Consider the following 14,955-nt stretch of genomic DNA (forward strand, 5'->3'; position numbering starts at 1 on the left):
TAAATAGACGCTTTGCTATAATATCATAAATGAACAATCTGACGCACTCTATTCCCCCGATACTAAGCTGGAAATTCCCTTAATAGTTTTAAAGTACCTCCCCCTCAATCTGTGGCCCGTCACTTATCTGTTGGCCCAGTCCTGCCAGTGGAAAGGGGGGGCTGCAAATGTTGAATGAAAGCGAAAGTCAATGTGGGGGAAAAAGCTTCGCTCTGGCAAAGCTCTCTCCTCAAGTCGAGTCGTCCTATCGTCGGGTTTCCTGCACGACGACGACTTTTGACTCCGCCGAACTCTGCTGTGGACTCTCCGGGATGCCATGGAAACTTTTTCACCGCCACAGTCTTCCGTAGTCCTGTCGAGTAATGTGCGCCGTTGAGGAACAGTTTTTGCACGCCAAAATTTGAGTTTTATTTTTTGGACTCTTTTTTGTTTGTCCCCCCCGACACACTCACACACACACGCGCACACACATACCACACTCATACACTCTTCACACACAGTCACAAAAAATATCAACAAATACTATGATTTCAAAAATATAATAAAAGAAAAGAAAATAAAAGAGCAGAGCACAAAACGCGGGCAACATTTTTAAACAAATTTTACAACAACCGACGAAAAAATATATAAAAGAAACAAAAATCTGGCGAAATACAACAAATATTTGCTAAAAGTGTTATTTGATAAATTAACAAAAAATAAATAAATTTAAATAAAAACGAAAAAAAAACCGACGGCGGAAACAGCAATAAATACCAGCAAAATATGCAAAATAGTTCTAACTGTAAATTACAGTGCCTTCTATAAAATAAACAACGTCGCTATCACCACCACCAAAAACCCCACTCAACAACAGCAACAGCAATAAAAACAGCAACAAAAAGCAGCAACAGAAGCAGCAGCAGGAGCAGCATCAGCCCAGAAATTTCGTTAAGCAAAACACGGTAGGAATATTACGTACGAGGAGTGGGTTGGGGGGGGAGGGGTATATGTACTATATGTGTTGAGGTATGTGGTGGGAGTGTTGTGCCGCCTCCTTTTGATGCCTCCACTAATTGGTATGCAACATTATTTTTTTTGCCTTTTGTCATGCCACTCCATCACGCGCTTTTTGATGGTTAGTAATTATGGTGTCGGTTTTTTATATGAAACCCACTGTGTGGAGCGGAGCGACTGTGTCGGTGTGAGTTTGATAGGGATAGGGATTGTTATCGTGCGAATGTGTGAGTGTCTGTTCCACCCATCCATCCATCCATCCCTCCCCCCTCCAGGCCCACGCATTTCTTCATTGTTAGTCGAAAAAGGTTTGCATAGGGTCTTAAAGCTGAGAGAAACAGAGAGAGTGTGCGAGGCAGAACACGCACACACACACACATAGTTAGGGAGAGATGTGCGTGAGAGGGAGTATTTATAATGAATATTCATATTATTCACCTCTTCGAAATTATATGATAATGGGTGCAAAATATTATTCAAATTGGTTTTCAATGCCCCCAAAAAAGATACTGAAAGAGCTTGTGGGGCAGGTCTTATATGTAGATAATAGTGACATTCTATATCATACTATGTATGATAGCAGGGCAAAAATTTATTAAGAATTTGCAACAAATAAATTAAGTACATTATTGCGTGTTCCTAATGAACATTTATATAAAAGAACTCTTGTACTACAATAGATATAAAATATTATTATGCTTACACACACCTCCTTAACAAATACAATACTAGCAGAGAAATAAGGGATGGTTGCCCTGATGGTGTGCTCCTTTATGAATATTCATGTAAAAAAACTCTTCAAAATTATATGATAATAGGTGGAAAATAATATAATAATAACTGTTTTTCATCGAATAAGGCTTTTGGGGGCCCGCATTTCCCAAGAAGATACCAAAAGGCTTTGTTTGTTTGCCATTGTGGCAGTCACGAAGAAGCCAAAACGTACGCTTGGACAGCACGGCACTCCTCCTCGTACGTCCACTCCCATGCCACCCAACCACCCAACCACACCATCCACCCACCCCCCATTATAATATAAAAGCTGCCGAAATCAATAAAGACAGAACAGACAAAAAGCAGCGGGCAAGCAGAGCCAGCGGCAGCAACGTCAGGCCCTCCCGCTCCCCTATGTGTATCCCTATGTTTTGGGTCCTGGACCGGGCCGGGCCGGGCCGGGTCGCTGGGTCTTTGTTGAGTGTATCTGTGTACGGGAGTATCTGTGGCCGTGTGCGTGTGTCTGTTATATTAACTCACCTGTGGCGGACACTTTTCATATTAGCAGCAACAACAAATCTCATCATCATCGCGTTCGTCGCCGCCGCTCTCTCGCTTCTCGTTGGACGCTCGTTCCGTTTCCTTTTTATCTCATTGGCTTTTCTTATGGCCATTCTTTGGGGCTGCCTGCGCCTTCTTCCTCAGCTTAGCTTTTGTCACCTTTTGTGCTTGTTGCTGACGTTTGAGTGACGTAAATTAATACATACATACATATTTTATTTTCAATAAGCGAATCGAGCGAGCACGCACCCCCGCCGGGCCAGAGTTGTCACCCCGCCACTATGGTTTGGCGGGGCTTCCCCCCTTTAATGAAGGAGAGTTGCCACTTAATGAGAAGTTTACCGTTCTCACTTCACTCTCGCATAGTCGGTAGGTCCCGTCGATTCCAAATGATTTCCTTCAAAGAGTTCAAAAATAAATAAGACCACTCAACAGGTTATTGGCATTTAGACAATAGGTGAAAAAGTACACGCACACACACATGCCCATGGATACATTTACACAAAATCCCGCGCGGAGATATTTAGCAGCTTCCACCATACAAAACCTACAGTCATGGAAAAAAGTATATAAAATGTATATTTTGTTCGTATTTTTAAACATTTTTTCTTCAGTAATTATTTTTATTTTTTAGGTGTATACAGTAAGTTTGCCAATTGAATAGGATTCAACAATCTTGATGTACCAAAAATCAATTTTTTAATTTTGTAGGCCTAAAAAAATAGTACATACAATAAAGAGCGGTTTAGGGAGCGCCTTAAGAGTTACTTGGGGTTTGTACAGATTAGGATTCAGGATTTAGGATAAACCGCACAAAAACGCATCTTAGAATCAGATCTGAACTCTGAAGATAGCAAATGTGGGGGTCTATACACTTTTGTCATCCAGTGTATCTGTGTGTGGGACAATGGGAATGTAATAGTAATTCTTTGGGAGCAATCGTTGCAAAATCAAGGTCTAGGCGTCGAAGTGGCAATAGCAACATGTGCTTTCCCGCACACAAACACACACATACATATGTATACATAATCACACACACACCGTTAGCCACGATTAAATTAACGCAAATTAAGCAGATTAAGCAAACGTCACTCACATCATCCCAGATGCCCCGGCATAGCATAGCCCACCCGTCCGACGGCAAAACAAAGAGCAGGGAAAAAACCACAGCAAAAGGCAAAAGCGTTGACATCACACGCACACGCACACACACACATAAAGCGCACCGATAGAGACTCCGCACGCACACATTGACAGTGCGCAGGACAATGGCGGTGGAGGAGGCTGCAGCCCCTTCCCCTTCAATCCACTCCTGGACACTCCCGCACACAACAAAATTGATACACACCAGTCATAGGAGGAGCACAAGGAGGAGCAGGAGGAGAAGAAGGAGAGAGACGGGGCTGCCTGCACAATGACTGACGCAGGCAGCCAACCCCCCGCGAGTGGGTAGTGGGGAGTGGGCGGTGGAATTTTATTAGGGTGACGCACGATGCAATTTCATGATTATTGAAAATATTGCTTGCACGTTTTATGTAGCTTACTTATCGGGATTCGTATTTATAGCTTTTAAAACGAAAATCATTAATGGGTGTGGTGCTCTTGAAATCTCTATAAACTGTTTACAAAATCCAATTTTTTATTAGCGATCTACGTTCATTAAATTATATATAACTTAACTAAACTCATCCGTCATCGAAATTCATTGAATTTCTCTAAATCGAGGCACCATTTCCCACTCAATTTTATTTGAGTTACTGAAAGTTCGACTTGGTAAAGTTAACGTTGAGATGTTTAACTACAATTGACCTTTTCTAGCTCTTGCATACCTCAGAACTACATACATATTTGTAACTTGAAATAAATGCAATATTAGTTGTAAAACATTTTCAATAAAGAAGACTTAGTTGGAGAAGCCTTAGAAGAACTTTACGAGCTACTCGCAACCAACTACAGCTCTACTCTTTTAGCTCCAAGTTTCCCAAGTCAAAAAATGAATGGCACAAGTCCTTCTGTTCCTGAAAGCCTCTGAGGGATGTCATGTCCCAATTGAATCTTGATTCACCCTTTCCTTTCCACTGCGCTTAATGAGTTTTTAACTCGCTTTTGATAACAATTTCAATTAAGATTTTTAATAGCTGGGCGCTGGCTTGCATTTATTGCCACAATGCCAGGGATTTTGCGGTTCGGTTCGGTTCGGTCCGGTCTGCACCTGCAACTGCAGCACTCTTTAAGCTTAAGCTTAAGCCGGGCTCGGGCTCGGGTCCGGTTCCGGTTCCGGATCTGGGTGTGGGTCTGTGGCGGCCTTAACGCGCAATTAAGTGCAAACTTTGGCCGACACCCGCACATTTCCTTGATGGGGCTTAAACGTCAACTGGGCGCAGATGTGGCAGTGGCATGTATCTGAGGCAGAATCAGCACCAGCAGCAGCGGCAGCAGCCGGTTACGGAGACAGAGACAGAGAGGCGGCAGAGGCAAACCTTGCGGTTGTTTGTCGAGGGCGCAAAGTGCAAGGTTGCCATTCATTTGGCTCGCAGGGCCAGCGATGGGGTAACAGCAGCCAGGCTGAAAGGCGGAAGGAAGAGCAGCACTAATCTCTGAGTGTGTGCCTTGTTATGCCCTTTAATTTGTTGGGTATTATGGTTTGGACAGGAGGTTTGGGAATTCTATTTTGATTGTCTACAACTTTGAACAGATCTTGAATTTTTCTGCAGAAGAAACATCAAAGATTTAAGCACTTAGGATTTGCAAGGGTATCAAAACCTTCTACTCCCTCCCATACCATGTCCCTCCTGCTATCTTGTTCGCATTCGTATTCTCTCATTGCATAAGTGTCAGTGTCAGCGATGGGTAAGTGGGTGGGGACTAAGGGTCGTAACACTCATGTGTGTGTGTGTGTGTGTGGGTGGAATTTGGAGAGTGCTGGATGCCATGTCGGTGTCTGTTCTGCTCTGTTCTCTGTCTGCTTCCTGTGTGTGAGTGTGTCCTTGCGGGGGAAACAAGAAAGACTGATGATGATGATGGCATTTTGTTACATTTTGCTACCTTTTTTTGTCCTGTGCAACGGCGGCAGCAGCACCTTTAGTATGAAATGAGGCGGCCAGACAAACGCATCGACAACGAAGATCGAACACGTATACGGCTAAGGATTGGAATACGACGGTTACGGGAAGCATGAACAGCAACAGCCTGCAGCAATGGTGGGAGCACACGTACCGCCGGCATCATCTCGAGCCGAACAACGACCTCGACACCACGGAGTTGCACTACGCGCTCCTCGAGCATAACCAGCTAGGTGGCAGCACTGGAACCCTGCCCACGGACCTGGAGGGCTCGGCGACGGACTTTGATTACGGCAACTTTAGCCTGATCAATCCGTATGACCTTGACGCTGCTGGCGGCGATTCGGAGAATGCCATATCCTCGCTGACGCTCCTCCTTCTGGCCGTCAGCTATGGTCTCGTGGTCTTTGGCGGCGTCGTTGGCAACTCCACCCTGGTGCTCACCCTTTGCTCGGCCTCCTCGGTTCGACTGCGGAATCCCCTACTGCTGGCCGTGTGCATTGCCGATCTGCTGGTCACGGGCATTTCGGCGCCCGTTACGCTCTTGAATCTGGCCATGAACCGCAGGACGAGATCGCTGCCGCTGGTGCTCTGCAAGGTCATACATTACATCCAGGTGGGTTCTCTTCTCTCATATTTTATGTTGTTATGTTGCAATAATCTCTCTCTGTCTCTCATTGGACCAGGTCATGCCCGTGGCGGCCAGCACCATCTCCTTTTTCATGCTCTCCCTGGACCGCTATGCCACCGTTAAGCATCCTCGTTTGGCCCAGCTGCGGCAGCGTCGATATCTGCACGTCTCCCTGGCCTTGATCTCTTGGCTGGCCTCGGCGGCCATCAGTACGCCGTTCCTGTTCGCCTACAAGATCATAGCCAAGTCGGTGATCATCAAGGGAGTTGGTAGCACGAACGCCAGCACTACACCGAATCCCGTTAGCATCAGCTGCACCTCTGATCTGGGGGCCAATGCCATGTTCATGTCGTTCATCATCTTCCACACGATAGCCGTGTTCGTGCTGCCCGGGGTGGGGGTGCTGCTCAATCACTACGGGGTGCGGCGCAAGCTCTGCGCCCTGTCGCTGACGGCTCGAGCGGCCCACGGGGAGCTGCCCCTGCCCATGCCCATCCTGCGACGACAGACGCACATGGTGATTGTGACGGGCTGCGCCAATGCCCAGCAGGCGGCCTGTGGAGGCCCCACCACCGTGGACGATACCTCGAATGGGAATGGCACTGGCGGCGGTGGGCAAATGGCCGTGAGTCCCGGGGACATACAAATGCACACGTTACAGCCTCGCCTGCCGGGATCTGGTTCGGCCCTTGAGCCGGGCTCCTTTCGTTCCAGCAACCCCATATCGCCCAGGTGATTAGCGTTAATTGATTTTGGTTCGAATCGCATTTAATTTGAATGCTCCTTCCCCGCAGGGCCATGAGGGAGATACGGGCCCACTCGCAGCGCCAGCGGATACATCGGGCTGGGAGGGGTCCGGCCACGCCTGGCATACCGCTGCCACAGACCTCGACGCTGAGGTCACGCCGTCACTTGGCCAACATGCTGATCGCCTCCGCCTTAATCTTCATCGTTTGCTGGGCCCCGCATGTCTTTTGCATATTCTATAAGAATTTCGGCTACAAGCAATACTGCAGCAAATCCTCTGTCTACTTCAGTCTGTTGTTGGGTGAGTACTGGACAGGAGTGCACGACGGATGACGGATGACTGATGACGGATTACTCAATAATCTTTATAATTATCTCCAGGGTATTTCTATTCGGCCATCAGTCCGGTCATCTATTGGGCGCTCAATCACAATTCGCTTCGACAATCGCCCTGTGCGCCCATCATACGGCTGCGCTCCATGCAAAATTTCCTGAGATCGCGCTTCCGGACGCACACGGTGCCCCCACCGCCATCGTCCACCAATGAGGCGGCCCTGGGTGCATTCAATCCGAAACTGATCAAGCTGACACCGAAACAGTATAGAGCTCAGGCTTCTTCGCATTATCTCTACTAGTGTGATACTAAACTAAAAAAACTTGATATACATATATATAGTATATATATACATACGTATATAATATATTTTTTACTTACGACCTGATCCTCAAGAGTCCTGTCTAGCCCCCTGCCCTACGGTCCCTACCAGAACCCAACCAAAAACGAACTATCTAGATGTTTTTCAAAAGCTCTACGCAATTAGTTGGCAAAACCTACTACAATATATACATAATATATACATACATATATACAAATACATAATACATAGGGCATATATATATGTGGTTGCGGCCACTCATAGCAGTGTTAGTTGACGCTTATTTACACTACGATGTTGTGCGCCTAAAGCTATGCAATAAAAGGAGAAACCGAAACCTGTCGGAGATGAATGATGAATGATAGACGGAAAACCAAAAGCAAAACTCTTCTAGTGACTTGTTCGAAATGTTGTTTAGTCTTTTAAGAACCGAAACGAAACGAAAAAAACAAACAAAATACAAAATATTGTACTATGTTCCTTCTCATAGATAAGCAATAAGATGAACGCTTTAAGCCAAGTTAAACGAACGAAAGCAAATCAAACTAAACGAGATCTAAAACTTTTAAACAATTAAAAAACTAACAAAATCTAAATCAAATACGAGTACATACCTAACGAAACATACATAAACTTACATATATACATACATATACATATATATAAAAAACGAAAAATCTAACAAAAAAAAGATTATAAATGTGTGGAAAAGATTTAAAAAAACAAACGAGTATTGTATACATATTTCTATGACTTAATTCTTATACACTTTTTCTAACCATTTTTGAATATCGTACAGTGCAATTCAAGAGAGAGAAAGAGAGAGAGAAATCCACAGAGAGATCTCCGAGCGCACGTTTCAGATCAGATCAGATCAGACTCAGGTTCGGGTTTCATTTGCAATATGGACAACTCGCTTGGGAGTGTTTCCCCGTTGCCGCCGCCCACTCAATTGCAAAACTAATCTGCCACTATCCGTTGCCAACTTTTCCACATTTTCTATACAGGTCTTTTTATACTACACTACCCCAACCATTGGCACATCTGAGGGAAACTACTGTGTATTTCTTTACTTTACAAAGCAATGCTGTCGTCAATCAAATCATTTAATTTCTAAACTGTATGTAAACCACCTTCCACCTTCCACCTTAAAGCCATCTGAAGCAGCAGCTGTTGTTATCGCCTTTAAACTAGTGGCTAGAAACCCTAAACTTAACTTTTAATAATATCATTTTGTACTTTAACTAAACCTTCATCGAAAAAACCAATGAGAAACTCTAAAAACTATAAATATGCTACATACTAAAAACCTGTAATTGTTTTATTTCATTTTAACTTTGAAGGACTTTGAATACCCTGTGATACGCTGGGTAACAATCTTTAAAGAATCCCATTGGATCCAAATCAATTTAAAAGCTTTAAATCTTAGTAAAAATGTTATTTGCAAAGGGTATAATAATTATTATACTAACGATCTGACTCGTTTTTGGATAATTGATACCTAGCCGGCATTCCGGCTGGCTGGCCTTTCCAGATCGCCATGACTATGGCGCAAAATTCTTTTGCATTAATAATTCATGAGATGAGGCCATAAAGACGTAAGTTTAATTGCTTTAAAATTCCAGGTGTTGCATAATATATGCAATATTAACTTGGAATTTCACAGCAACCCGACAGTCGATAATTGGCCGTTTAAAGCAACGCAAGCAAATCTTTACAAATCTCAAAATGCTTATCAAGTGCTTGTTTGTCACTATAATGGTTGTACTCCTGGTTCTACAGGGATGCTCTTCCAAGACGTAAGTTGGCCAGACCGTAGGCAGAGCTCCGCGCTAATTGGATTAGCTTTATAGTTATCAATTTATACCCGCTCGCTGTGTGGATCAGCCCGGAGTGGAGCAGAAGATTGGCGGCCCTCTGAGCCTCTGCAGCTTTCCACCAAAATACCAGACACCGGACGCTGAGGACATCCAAGCCGTGATCAAGCATATACAGGGCCTAAACCTCAATTGACGAAAACAAAAAGAGTGGAAGTTTGTACATCGTTTAGAGAATATTACATTTTATATGCATTAAAGAGCACGCGGGATTATGAAATCAATAAATTTAGCTATAACATTGTAACTTAATTGCTGGCGCGCTTTGTTTGCTGCGCATGTTGTTGCATACGTTTCTCGATTTCGGGTCTGAAGTGACGAATGAGGCCCTGGACAGGCCAGGCGGCACCGTCACCCAATGCGCAAATGGTGTGGCCCTCAATTTGCTTGGAAATCTCCCACAGCATATCAATCTCAGCGGGTTGAGCATCGCCCTTGACAAAGCTATGTTGATATCAGGGAAGGAAAATATGCCTCATTCTGTTTCTGAATAAAATTATCCAAAAATCTACTTACCGAGTCATGATCTTGTTCATCCAGCCAATGCCCTCGCGGCAAGGTGTGCACTGGCCACAGCTCTCGTGCTTGTAGAACGAGATGAGTCTGGCAATCGCCTTGATCACATCCGTGGACTTGTCCATCACAATGATGGCCGCCGTTCCCAGCGATGTTTGGGCCGCAATCAAGCCATCAAAATCCATAATCACATCATCGCATACATTTTTGGGAATAATGGGTGTGGATGAGCCGCCGGGAATGACGCCCAACAGATTGTCCCAGCCACCAGTAACGCCACCACAATGACGCTCAATCAGCTCCTTCAGCGGAATGGACATTTCCTCTTCCACGGTGCAGGGATTGTTCACGTGTCCCGAGATGTTGAAGAGCTTCGTGCCCGAGTTACGGGTGCGTCCAAAACTGGCAAACCAAGTGCCACCGCGACGACAGATAGCGGGTGCGACGGCCACAGTCTCCACATTGGTGACCGTTGTGGGGCAACCAAAGACACCCACATCAGCGGGGAATGGCGGCTTCAAGCGGGGCTTGCCCTGCTTTCCCTCGAGCGACTCAATCAAAGCGGTCTCCTCGCCGCAAATGTATGCCCCAGCGCCACGGTGCATGAAGACATCAAAATCGTAGCCAGTGCCGCAGGCATTCTTGCCAATAAGGCCAGCCTGGTAGGCCTCGGCGATGGCCAGCTGCATGTTGGAGGCCTCGTTGTAAAACTCGCCGCGAATATAGATGTATGCAGCCTGGGCGCCCATGGCAGCGCCCGCAATCAGGCAGCCCTCCACCAGCTTGTGGGGATCGTGACGCATGATGTCACGATCTTTGCAAGTACCAGGCTCGCCTAAAAATACAGAAGAATGTAAATCGGTCTTTTGACACGGATTTCAAAATGCTCACCTTCATCGGCATTCACCACCAAGTACTTGGGGCGTCCATCGCCAGGCTTTTGCATGAAAGACCACTTCATGCCACTGGGGAAGCCAGCGCCACCGCGACCGCGCAGACCCGATGTCTTGATCTCATTGATAATCCAATTGGGACCCTTCAGGACAATCTCCTTGGTCTTGTACCAGTCGCCACGCTTTAAGGCACCCTTCAGCCTCCAGTCGTGGCGTCCATACAAATTTGTGAAGATGCGATCTTCATCGGCCAAGGGACCAAACTTGGTCTTCGTCTGAGGTGGCGGTGTGCCCGCGGGTGGGGCCTGTGTGCTCTGCAGCCGCTGCAGCTGCAGGCTGCCAGGCAGAGTCGCAACTGCAAGAAGCACATGATCAAATCAATTAATTGCGCAGAAACTTTGCTTTGCGTTTTGTTTTGCTTTGCGCAAAAATTACATAAGTTGGTTGCAAGGGAAATGATTGTTTTACTGGCTTGCAGCGACTTGCTTAACAAGTCTCACAAGTAAGCGGACAGCGAATGCTACAGTTAAATCACTAATTAGCACTTTTTAAACGAATTCTTCGCCTCTATTTACCTAATTGCGGCTTGGTTAACAAATTATATCGCACAATTGCAGCCATTTTCGGTCCTGCCAGCTGAAATGTGACTGGTGTGACCGACCCTCAGAAATCCAACAAAATATACTGATGAACTCTAGTTCTTTTATACATATTCCTCGATTTTGATATTTTGATAGAATATTTAGCCATGCCCACTTAATTGTATACAACTGATGAATAAATTTTGTTCAAGATAAGTGTTTTAAGTACTCTTATTTGTTGTATTTTGACAAAAACACGGTTTAAATGAAAAAAATTCATTAAAAAAACAGTCAATGTAACCATCAGTATATTTGTGCAGCCCTAGGTTTATCGGTATATCGGTATATAGTGCTCTATTTTGTCAATTTCATCAATCTATTTAATTTAATTTTCAACGGTATATAAAAATCCAATAAAAGCAAGTATTTGGAATATGCCAGTCGAGAAGAAAATTAATTCACTAATCGGATAAAATTATGTGGGCATGGCTAAATGTTCTATATAGCTAATAATATTCCACGGAATATCAAAAACGAGGAATATGTAAAATATAACTTGAATTCGTCAGTATATTTACGGTATATTTTTAAAATGAGACCGTATATTTTGGTATATTTCTGAGGGTCGGACGCTGACACACTGACTGCAATCTGTTATTTGTTTTATTAAAAAAATGGCCCAAAGAACAAACAATAAGCCAAGTAATGGCACGGCAACTGAAGAAACAGATGGAAGTCTGCCAGAAACTACTCCGACACTGCACTTGCGCCTGGAACAGCCGCGGGACGAACGCCGGGTGATCTTTCACGAAGGTGTCATAGACAATGAGCATTTAAACCGCAAGAAATCCAAATGTATGTAACCTTTACACTATTGCTTTGTAGTGCTACGGCTAATGTGTCCAATTTGTAGGCTGCTGCATATATAAGAAACCCCTGGCATTTGGTGAGAGTTCCTCGGAGGACGATGAAGAATGTGAGAACTGTTTTGGCCATCCCGAGAAGCGCAAGAGAAACGCAAGGCACAATCATAATCACGATAATGACAATGAGCCATCTACATCGGCACAGGCATCAACGCAGCCAGGACCATCGGTTGGGGATCCAATTTCCCCGCCCGCTGAGCCCGTTGTTTCGCCAGTCAAGCCTAAGGCCGATCCAACCACACCCATTGACCAGTTCGAACAGACGGGAAAGTCGTAGGATGACATTTTGATTATGTATATTTTCAAACGTTAACAAGTTGTAACTAAATACTAACAGCTATAAACAATCTTTTTTCCGGCAGTAAGAATAACTTCTATATGAACATCTGTCATAAAGAGATAGGGCAGGCACATGGATGTGTAAGTGTTGATGCGACTAAGCGACCTTCATTTCTTCGGCTTCAGCTCGAAAGATTCGTTCACATTAATGGGGATGTTATAGGCCTTTGCCTTGGCCCGTGAGCGCCAAACCTGGCAAAGATGTAGCGTTTTTTAAATAATACAACAAAAATGGGTTTTAAAAATGTACACACCTTAATTGTATAGTCATCGCTGGTGGTCACGAGCATCTCAGAGTCTTTTGGATTGAAGGCCACACTGTTTACCACGTCCGAGTGCTTGAACTTGGCCAAACTAATGCCATAGTAGCGATCCCATAGGTAGGCATGCTGGTCCTCAGCCCCACTGGCCACATACTCCTCGCAGACATCGAGAAATATAAAAAAGCACTCGGTGCTGGGCGTGTAGGCCTTATGGGCGCGCAGCATGTTCCCCACTCTCTTCAGGGTCATCAAATCAATCACATGTATATCAATCTCCTGAGCAATTGGCGGTGGCTCCAGAGGATTGGTAATCACATAGTGCTTTGGCCAGGGGCGCGTATTAACATATAAATAGCGATGATCCGGACTCAGCGCCATGCCAATGATGTGTCCGTGCAGATCGATGACTTTGTCCACCTGATCAAATCGATCCTTGACGGAATCGTAGTCCCACCAATCTGGATCCGTGCGCGGAGTTTGCTGCTGCTGCTGCTCGGCGGCCCGCTTGGCAGCTATTCTCTCCTTCAGCGAGGGCCCAGGATCAAGTTTTTTGGGAAAGTAAACGTTCCTTATGCGCTTGAAGCCGATCTGGTGCGGGGTAAATGTTTTAGAGCCCGTCGAGAAGATGAGATACTTAGGCATGCTATTCTCCAGTTCATCGTACTCCTCATGCACATCCATGGAGTCGTACTCTTCCTCGTCCTCTTCTTCGTTGGCGTCGTTTGTAGGGGCCACTGCTTTTCTGTATTCCTCCAGGTAATGAATGGTGGCATCTCCAGGCCGGGCTCTGGACCGACGTTCGCTTATGTCTGGCAAGTAGTTCTCATCGGGGGTTGCACTTCGTGTGCGTCTAAGGCTGGCGGCATGGGACAGAGGATTCCCACTGGCCTGGGAACCAGATGGCTCATCGTTACTGGGAAACGGAAAGGGCGGACTGCGCGTCTCTTCCTCTACCTTAGCCAAGGGATCGTTACTTTCATCCAACCAAGGACATCTGGCCACCATTATGGCCCTCACCGAGCTCGCATTGCGGTTATAGAACTTGTACAATTGGCTCATTATCGGAACGTGCTCAGAGTCGATCTCTTGATTGGCCTTATTCAGCCACAGAACCGATGTACTCACCAAATGAGCCAGCCAATGCAGGTCCCCTGAGATCAAATACTGATCACTGAACCAAGTGCCAAATATATCATAGGGACGATTGACTACTCTGCAGCGTAAATGGGACTCTGTCGCTCCCAGATAGAACACGGCAATCTCTCCTGATGTGGACTGTGGGGATCCAAAATGCACACCCGAAACCAGCAGCAGTGTGTCACTCTGATTGAACTGCGAATATTGAGAGTACTTCCAGCTGAATTGTTTCATATTGTGCGCATACTTTTCCGTGCATGGATGCTGCGAGTTCCATACCTATGAGCAGGATTATTGATTAACACCCTTTTCATATCGAACGCTGGAGGACTACTCACTATCACATAGCCATCCTTGGAGCAGGTGGCAAACATCTCTCCATTGTGTGCGAAGCTTACATGTAGCACCTGATGCGTATGCCCGTGATTATTCTCCATCGAGGGCTCCAGACGCTGGGCCTGAACAAACGGTATTTGTGTGGACAGACGCTGGTATTCCGATCGCCAGCTCTCTGCACCTGGCTTTAGCGGTATGCTCGGCGAGGCTCTGAAGTTCTCCTGGAACTTTTGACGCCACAACAGATCATCGTTGGCTATGCCGTGCCACCTCCTGCAGCACAGACTCGCCTGGAGCAGTTCGAAGACATTTAAACGCTCGAAGATCTTCAGCAGGGCGGGCTCTGGCAAGGCCCACCAGCCATACGGATCGGTGCAAGTCTCAGTCTCCCCCCCATGGGGGGTTGTGTACTCTCCGTCTGCTGCATTTGTGTGCTTTACCAATCGGGCCTTTTTGAAGGTCACTTCCATTTGATTTCCGAATTTGGGCCGAGTGTCGATACAGCTGTTGCTTCTGCAATTAGGTTTACAGCTCGACTGCCTTTGTGCTATTGGTAATAACTGGTTTTTGCTTTGCCTTTGTTTCAGCGGATAAAACTAAGAGTAACTTTCCCTCTTATTGTTAACGCTTTTTTTTCTTTTGGAACAGCTGTTTGGGTTTGAATGGTATGGTCACACTGGTAATTTGGAAAACAAACTAAATTTGTGGCAGTTTCGGCTT

The 14,955-nt window shown here is 45.6% G+C and overlaps 5 protein-coding genes across 6 annotated transcripts; 3 read left to right on the forward strand and 2 right to left on the reverse strand.

Annotated features, from left to right (window-relative positions):
• The first annotated feature begins 786 nt into the window (after positions 1–786).
• On the forward strand, positions 787–7,362 carry LOC6589698 (kiSS-1 receptor). 2 transcript variants are annotated; one of them, XM_026988665.1, is made up of 5 exons: positions 787–944; positions 5,345–5,949; positions 6,020–6,696; positions 6,759–7,012; positions 7,093–7,362. In XM_026988665.1, exons 2-5 carry the CDS (start codon positions 5,446–5,448, stop codon positions 7,344–7,346), a joined length of 1,689 nt encoding a protein of 562 aa, XP_026844466.1. In that variant the 5' UTR covers positions 787–944; positions 5,345–5,445; the 3' UTR covers positions 7,347–7,362. The 2 variants fall into 2 exon arrangements, with proteins under 2 accessions (XP_026844466.1, XP_002014221.1); XM_002014185.2 differs by having other exon boundaries at positions 5,348–5,949.
• A 1,723-nt stretch (positions 7,363–9,085) lies between these two features.
• Positions 9,086–9,496, forward strand: LOC6589231. The gene is made up of 2 exons (XM_002014184.2): positions 9,086–9,166; positions 9,221–9,496. The coding sequence occupies exons 1-2, from the start codon at positions 9,096–9,098 to the stop codon at positions 9,378–9,380; spliced, it is 231 nt and encodes a 76-aa protein (XP_002014220.2). The 5' UTR covers positions 9,086–9,095; the 3' UTR covers positions 9,381–9,496.
• On the reverse strand, positions 9,410–11,306 carry LOC6589230 (NADH dehydrogenase [ubiquinone] flavoprotein 1, mitochondrial). Its single transcript, XM_002014183.2, has 4 exons — positions 11,229–11,306; positions 10,652–11,008; positions 9,761–10,595; positions 9,410–9,688 (listed from the first exon to the last, which is right to left on the reverse strand). The coding sequence occupies exons 1-4, from the start codon at positions 11,272–11,274 to the stop codon at positions 9,493–9,495; spliced, it is 1,434 nt and encodes a 477-aa protein (XP_002014219.1). The 5' UTR covers positions 11,275–11,306; the 3' UTR covers positions 9,410–9,492.
• Positions 11,307–11,874: 568 nt separating this feature from the next.
• Positions 11,875–12,509, forward strand: LOC113565665 (E3 ubiquitin-protein ligase PPP1R11). The gene is made up of 2 exons (XM_026988360.1): positions 11,875–12,089; positions 12,148–12,509. The coding sequence occupies exons 1-2, from the start codon at positions 11,909–11,911 to the stop codon at positions 12,435–12,437; spliced, it is 471 nt and encodes a 156-aa protein (XP_026844161.1). The 5' UTR covers positions 11,875–11,908; the 3' UTR covers positions 12,438–12,509.
• LOC6589228 (F-box/WD repeat-containing protein 5) lies at positions 12,440–14,858 on the reverse strand. Its single transcript, XM_002014181.2, has 3 exons — positions 14,238–14,858; positions 12,754–14,178; positions 12,440–12,691 (listed from the first exon to the last, which is right to left on the reverse strand). The coding sequence occupies exons 1-3, from the start codon at positions 14,703–14,705 to the stop codon at positions 12,608–12,610; spliced, it is 1,977 nt and encodes a 658-aa protein (XP_002014217.1). The 5' UTR covers positions 14,706–14,858; the 3' UTR covers positions 12,440–12,607.
• Positions 14,859–14,955: the final 97 nt, after the last annotated feature.

This window comes from Drosophila persimilis, unplaced genomic scaffold (assembly GCF_003286085.1).
Source record: "Drosophila persimilis strain 14011-0111.01,24,50 unplaced genomic scaffold, DperRS2 tig00000191-arrow-pilon, whole genome shotgun sequence".
NCBI lineage: Eukaryota > Metazoa > Arthropoda > Insecta > Diptera > Drosophilidae > Drosophila > Drosophila persimilis.

Excerpts from the sequence above, each read along its gene's own strand:
- LOC6589698 (XM_026988665.1), top strand. The coding sequence starts at position 5,446 with ATGAACAGCAACAGCCTGCAGCAATGGTGGGAGCACACGTACCGCCGG. Across the intron at positions 6,697-6,758 it reads AGCAACCCCATATCGCCCAG|GGCCATGAGGGAGATACGGG; the intron begins GTGATTAGCGTT and ends CCTTCCCCGCAG. Across the intron at positions 7,013-7,092 it reads CTACTTCAGTCTGTTGTTGG|GGTATTTCTATTCGGCCATC; the intron begins GTGAGTACTGGA and ends AATTATCTCCAG.
- LOC6589228 (XM_002014181.2), bottom strand. The coding sequence starts at position 14,705 with ATGGAAGTGACCTTCAAAAAGGCCCGATTGGTAAAGCACACAAATGCA. Across the intron at positions 14,179-14,237 it reads CCAAGGATGGCTATGTGATA|GTATGGAACTCGCAGCATCC; the intron begins GTGAGTAGTCCT and ends TCCTGCTCATAG. Across the intron at positions 12,692-12,753 it reads GCGATGACTATACAATTAAG|GTTTGGCGCTCACGGGCCAA; the intron begins GTGTGTACATTT and ends CATCTTTGCCAG.
- LOC6589231 (XM_002014184.2), top strand. The coding sequence starts at position 9,096 with ATGCTTATCAAGTGCTTGTTTGTCACTATAATGGTTGTACTCCTGGTT. Across the intron at positions 9,167-9,220 it reads CAGGGATGCTCTTCCAAGAC|TTATCAATTTATACCCGCTC; the intron begins GTAAGTTGGCCA and ends TTAGCTTTATAG.
- LOC113565665 (XM_026988360.1), top strand. The coding sequence starts at position 11,909 with ATGGCCCAAAGAACAAACAATAAGCCAAGTAATGGCACGGCAACTGAA. Across the intron at positions 12,090-12,147 it reads AAACCGCAAGAAATCCAAAT|GCTGCTGCATATATAAGAAA; the intron begins GTATGTAACCTT and ends TCCAATTTGTAG.
- LOC6589230 (XM_002014183.2), bottom strand. The coding sequence starts at position 11,274 with ATGGCTGCAATTGTGCGATATAATTTGTTAACCAAGCCGCAATTAG. Across the intron at positions 11,009-11,228 it reads GTTAACCAAGCCGCAATTAG|TTGCGACTCTGCCTGGCAGC; the intron begins GTAAATAGAGGC and ends TGCTTCTTGCAG. Across the intron at positions 10,596-10,651 it reads GGTGGTGAATGCCGATGAAG|GCGAGCCTGGTACTTGCAAA; the intron begins GTGAGCATTTTG and ends CTGTATTTTTAG.